General features: G+C 60.5%; 1 protein-coding gene across 1 annotated transcript in view; it reads left to right on the plus strand.

Moving 5' to 3' along the window:
• LOC135179803 (proline-rich protein 2-like) overlaps positions 1-4,097 on the plus strand; it is a 28,108-nt gene extending 24,011 nt beyond the window's left edge. The window contains exon 2 of the mRNA XM_064151838.1: positions 3,266-4,097. Coding sequence (XP_064007908.1) covers positions 3,266-4,097 — 832 coding nt within the window. The remainder of the gene's footprint in view (positions 1-3,265) is intronic.
• The last annotated feature ends 1,903 nt before the right edge of the window (positions 4,098-6,000 follow it).

The following is a 6,000-nucleotide window of genomic DNA, read 5'->3' on the forward strand; positions in this document are numbered from 1 at the left end:
GCACACTGCTGGCTCACATCCGGCTGCCTGGGCACACTGCTGGCTCAGTCCCATGCATCTTTCCATTTCCATACCCACTGGTGTACCATGGGGTCCTGGGAACGCTCCCCCCTCCCGCACTCTTTCAGGGGGTATCCATGTTTCCATTTAATCTGGGGGGGTTGCCCTCACGCAGGAATTTTGCAAATAGTTTGTTTATTGTGTCAATCTCTGCCTTTGTGAGCAGACGAGGCAGCATCTGGAGAGCATCAGTGCACTCTTGGCATGGATGCTCCTGGGAGCTGTGCTCTCCCCGGCGTGAGAGCAGCAGCTCTTCCCCAGAGCCCCCAGCACACCCTCGGGTGGGGTCCTGCCTGAGCACATCACTCTGCTCCCAGCGCTGTGGGAGGCTGGGGTAGGCTGCTGGGACAACCACAGCGGCTCCACAGAGGATGTACAGTTGCTTGCACTGCTCTGGGCCACATCTCCCTGCTGAATTCACCTGCCTGCTTCACAGCAGAGGAGGTCTCCTGGGTGTCACCTTGGCTGAAGCAGGAGATAAAGGCATCTGTCCTGATGTGTGTCCAAGCAATGAAAGGCTAGAGAGAGAGCAGAGGAGCAACCTACAGCCACAGCCTAGAGCCTGCTTGTGAGCAGCAGCTTCACCTCTATGTCATCTGGGAATTTTCCATCACAATAGAGTTCTGTTGGGGAAAAAAAACAAAAACCTGAAAGAGTTGATGAATCAAAAGGAAAATGTCTCATAGGAATGCACCAGTTGGAGCTGAATCCTTATCTGCACAGGCCACCAGAGTTTGGGAGGGAAGGCACAGGCAGACCACCCTGCACTACCAACCACCTACTGCTCAGGTCACAGCTGGGAAGGGGAAAGCAGCAGAGACTTGACCCCAGCTGCCTGTGCCCCAGGAGACCGCAGTGCTGGTTGTGCTCCAGGAGGAGCCTTTCCTGTCTTCCTGGAGCTGCTCAATTGTCTGTGGTTAATTAATAGTCATTAAGTGGAAGGGAAAGTTGGCCTGCGGGCTGCTCGTTAAGGTACTGCCTTGGGCTCAGCTTCAAGTGCTGATTCCTTTCCTCCTGCTGTGGAACTGTGCTGGGACAGCCCATGCAGACCCACTGGCCTGGCCATGCCAGTGCTCAGCTGGGGGCTGAGGGACTTCCAGCCAAGTCCCCCCTCTGCCAGGACTGGAGAAGACCTTGGTCCTCCTTCCCACACCCCAGCTGGTTTCATGCCACAGCAATCCATTTGTGAGTGACTTTGGTTTTTCATTGAAGCCACTTGAGGTTTGGGGTTGCTCTTGGTGTGGGAACATTCTCTGATGCTCTCAGAGGTTTTGTAGGAATGGTGAGGCTCTTCCTGCCCATCTCCGTCTGGCAGCAGTGCACTGGCAGAGAGTCTGCTGCTGCCTCTGCAGCCATGGTGAGGGAGTAGCTTGGTGGTGCTCAGAGACCTCAGCACATCACAGTGTGTGGTGTCTTCCCACTCCTGAGGAGGAACATCCTCTGCACCAGGACAGGTGGGGATGACCTGCTGGAAAGCAGCTCTGTAGAGAAGGATGTGGGAGTTCTGAGGGACACCAAATTCACATGAGCCAGAAACATCTCCTTGTGGTCAAGGCCAGTGGTGTCCTGTGGTGCTTTAAGAAGAGTGGGGACAGCAGGTCAAGGGAGGTTCTCCTCTCCTTCTGCTCTGCCCTAACGAGGACACCAGTTAAAAAGAGATAGGGAAATACTGGAGAGAGTCCAGAGCAAGCTGCAAAGCTGCTGAGGGGCCTAGGACAGCTCTGTGAAGAGCAAAGGCTGAGAGCCCTGGGGCTGAGAGCCTGCAAAAGAGCAGCTCCAGAGGGGAGCTGAGCAATGCTCAGGAAGAGCTGAAGGAGCTGTGGGGGGCAAAAGGCTGAGGTCAGACTGTTGTCAGTGGTGCCTAGGGGCAGGACAAGGGGCAATGAGCACAGACTGGCACCCAGGAGGTTCCACCTGAAGAGAAGGAGAAAGTTGTTTGGTATGAGGGTGCTGGAGGCCTGGAGCAGGCTGCCCAGAGAGGTTGTGGAGTCTCCTTGTGTGGAGAGCTTCCAAGGCCAGCTGGGCATTGTGCTGCTGGGCAAGCTGCTGTGGGTGCCCTGCTGGAGCAGGGTGGTTGGACTGGATGATCTCCAGAGGTCCCTTCCAAGCCCCCATGCTGGCATTCTGGAATTCTCTGTGTCCTCTGATACTTCCCATGAGCAGGGCCTAGCAGACATCCAAGGCAGATCAACAAGCTCCACTAAGATGCTGTTTCAGTTTGAAGTGGTTCAGGTGAGGGTGGCTTCTGGCTCTGTGGCTTCATACCCTCCAGATTTCGCCGAGTACCAGGCAGAAGGCTGTGGGCAGGGCTGAGGCTGAGCTGCACAGCAAGCCCGCAGGGGGTTCCAGTGATGAATGTGAGGCCATGCAGGAGCAGGGTCGCTGGTGCCTGTGAGTGTCCAGAGGTGAGCTGTGCAGCACTGCTGTGCTCCCGGTGCTGTGCATGCCCGCAGAGACAGCCTATGCCCTGCCAGCAGGGCTGCCAGGGGCTCCTGCCAATCCATCTCGATGGAAACTTTCCATAGGGACTGAATTTCTTTAGCAAAACCCTTGAAATGAAACATTCTGCTGATGCCAGGGTGTTTGGCTTCTGCACCAGCTGGTGAAACACGCTTTGAGGTCTTGTTTGGACTTTGTTTCTGTATCCTACTGACTTTGTCATTCCAGCATCCCTCATAAAAATACGGGATAAGAGAGGGGAGGAAAACCCAAACACCTGCGTGGCTTCAGCTGGCCCCAGTGCCACTCTTCAAACGTCACAGGGCTGGCCAGTTGGAAATGGGCTGTTTTCACCCTGGTTAGAGACAAAATCCCATCTCCAAGTGGCAGAATGTTCACTGCAGTGGGACTCTGCCCCTGCCAGCTGCAGTGCCAAGGTGTGCACCTCGCCTGCTGTGCCCCTGGAGCAGCCAAGGGGGCTGGCACAGGCAGTGTGCCCCCCACCAGTCGGCACTGCAGGGAAGCTGAGGGAAGGTCTGGAGAGCAGGGCTGGGGAGCAGCAGCTGAGGGGCCTGGGGGTGTGCACTGTGCAGGAGAGGAGGCTGAGGGCAGAGCTCACTGCTCTCTGCAGCTCCCTGAGGGGAGGCTGGAGCCAGGTGGGGCTTGGACTCTTCTCCCAAGGAAAAGTGGCAGGGAGAGAGGAAAGGGCCTCAAGCGGCGGCTGCGGAGGTTTCAGTTGGCTCTCAGAAGGATACTGTTGTCGAAGGGCTCTTACTTCTCGAAGCAAAGAGCCCAGGCGCGGGGTGGGCGCGAAAAGGCCTGGGTCGGGCCCGCGGCCCTGCTCCCGCGGCGCCTGCGCCACAGCGAGCGCCCCCTGTAGGGCGCACAGGAGCCAACCTCGGCCCGGCCGCGCCGCTCGCAGCCTCGGCCCCGCAGCCGCAGCCCCGCAGCCCCGCAGCCTCAGCCCCGCAGCCTCAGCCCCGCAGGCCCAGCCCCGCAGCCGCAGCCCCGCAGCCCCGCAGCCTCAGCCCCGCAGCCCCAGCCCCGCAGCCGCGGCCCCGCAGCCGCAGCCCCGCAGCCGCAGCCCCGCAGCCGCAGCCCCGCAGCCCCGCAGCCTCAGCCCCGCAGCCGCAGCCCCGCAGCCGCAGCCCCGCAGCCGCAGCCCTGCAGCCCCGCAGCCTCAGCCCCGCAGCCCCAGCCCCGCAGCCGCGGCCCCGCAGCCGCAGCCCCGCAGCCGCAGCCCCGCAGCCGCAGCCCCGCAGCCCCGCAGCCGCGGCCCCGCAGCCGCAGCCCCGCAGCCGCAGCCCCGCAGCCGCAGCCCCGCAGCCCCGCAGCCTCAGCCCCGCAGCCCCAGCCCCGCAGCCGCGGCCCCGCAGCCGCAGCCCCGCAGCCGCAGCCCCGCAGCCCCAGCCCCGCAGCCCCAGCCCCGCAGCCGCAGCCCCGCAGCCCCGCAGCCTCAGCCCCGCAGGCCCAGCCCCGCAGCCCCAGCCCCGCAGCCGCAGCCCCGCAGAGCGGCCTCAGCACCGCTCGGCCCCCGCACGCAGCGCACACACTCGCGCCTCACCCACGCCACAGGCACACGCTATGGGCCAGGCTAGGGAGAATCACATAATCGCAGAACAAGCAGGTTGGAAAAGACCTCCAAGATTATCGAGCTCATCCTATCACCTGACACCTTCCAGTTAACTAAACCCTGGCACCAAGTGCCTCATCCAGCCTCCTTTTAAACACGTCCAGGGATGGGGACTCCACCACCTCCCCTGGCAGCCCATTCCAATGCCAATCTCTCTTGCTGTGAAGAACTTCTTCCTAACATCCAGCCTGAACCTGCCCTGGCACAGCTTGAGGCTGTGTCCTCTTGTTCTGTCCCTGGGTGTCTGGGAGAAGAGACCAACCCCAGCTGGCTATGACCTCCCTTCAGGTAGCTGTAGAGAGCAGGGAGCTCTGCCCTGAGCCTCCTCTTCTCCAGGCTGCACACCCCCAGCTCCCCCAGCCTCTCCTCACAGGGCCATGCCTAGCTCCCTCCCCATCCTGCTGTGGCTGTGCCCCTGTGGAAGGAGCTGCCCTGAGAAGGAGCTGCTTCTCCTGGAGTGATGGAGAACAGCCACAGCTTCTGCTCAGAAAGCCCTGGGGAGATTTTCTGTCCATTGCCACAGTGAAAGGAGCTGCTGCTTCCTCTCCATCTTCTGCATGGAGGAGGCAGCGCCTGCCCTGCAGGTGGGGTGCCCCTTGCAGAGGTGCTTACAGACAGCTCCTGAGCTGGCTGAGGAAGGTTTAGATGCCACTGCCACTCCCTTTCACCTGGCAAGGCTGGGCCACCCCTGTCCAGAGGCAGCCCTGTGCCCTGCAGGCCTGTGGTGCCGGCAGGTCTGGCCCTCTTCAGAGCTGGTTCCTGCCTGCTGAGTAGAAATTGTGGAGTTTAGTTTTGATCCCCACTACACAACAAAGATGTGGACAGGCTGCAAAGTGTCCAGGGAAGGGCCAGGAGAAGGATCAGAGGCCTGCAAGCCCTCTGGCCTGTGAGAAAAGGCTGAGAGCTGAGGCTGTGCAGCCTGGAGAAGAGAAGGCTCAGGGCAGACCTTACTGCCATGGAGCAGGACATGCAGAGTGGCCAGCAGGAGGATGGGGACTGCCTTTGTACAAGGAGTGCCATGGCAGAGACAAGGGGGGATGGGGACAAGTGACTGCTGGGGACATTCCCATTGGGCTGCAGAAGGAAATGTTCCACAGTGAGAGCAGTTGGACACTGGAATCACCTCCCAGGGGAAGTGGTGGAGTTCCTGCATGGGGCAGTTTGAAGTCCCAGCCTGGCAGGGTGCTGGGACAGCTCATTCCAACCGGGCTGTGACTTAGAAAGGTTGGAGCAGATGATCCCTGGGGTCCACCCTGGCAGTCTGTGATCTGTGAGGTTATGTGCAGCTTCCTCCCAGGAGAGCGCCTAGCTTCTGTTGCCTGTCCCAGTCTGCATCATGCTGCTGTGGGGGGGAACCTTCCTGCTGGCAAGAGCTGGGTTTGGGCTTGCATCCATCAGCAAAGCACAGTATTTGTTTACCCATGGCCTGTCTGGATCTCTCAGTGGCCCCTGGGGACAGCTGCCTTCGGAGGGCTTGACCAAGTGAGCTGACAAGCCCTGGATGTGAACTCTGAGGGCTGATGACCCCTGGAGCCAGCCGGGTACATCCATCCCTGCCCAAGCCTGCAGCTGCCCAAGGTCACCCTGGGGTGCTCGCTAGCCCTGCAAGGAGCATCCCAGCCCAGGGATGGCTTTTCCAGAGCCACTGCAGCTCCTTGATTGCCGAGACTGAGGAAAGTCCATGGAGATAGATTCCTTCCCTGGAGAGCAGGGTGGACCCAGCCAAGCTCTGGCAACGCAGCCTCTGGCCACTGCAGGGAAGGGCAGGTCCAGAGCAGGCTGCTGCAGACAGCGCAAGCTCTGCCCCCTAATTTCATAGCATCCCAGCATGGTGGGCTTGGAAGGAATCTATGGGGGTGATCTATTCC

Source organism: Pogoniulus pusillus, chromosome 11, assembly GCF_015220805.1.
Source record: "Pogoniulus pusillus isolate bPogPus1 chromosome 11, bPogPus1.pri, whole genome shotgun sequence".
NCBI lineage: Eukaryota > Metazoa > Chordata > Aves > Piciformes > Lybiidae > Pogoniulus > Pogoniulus pusillus.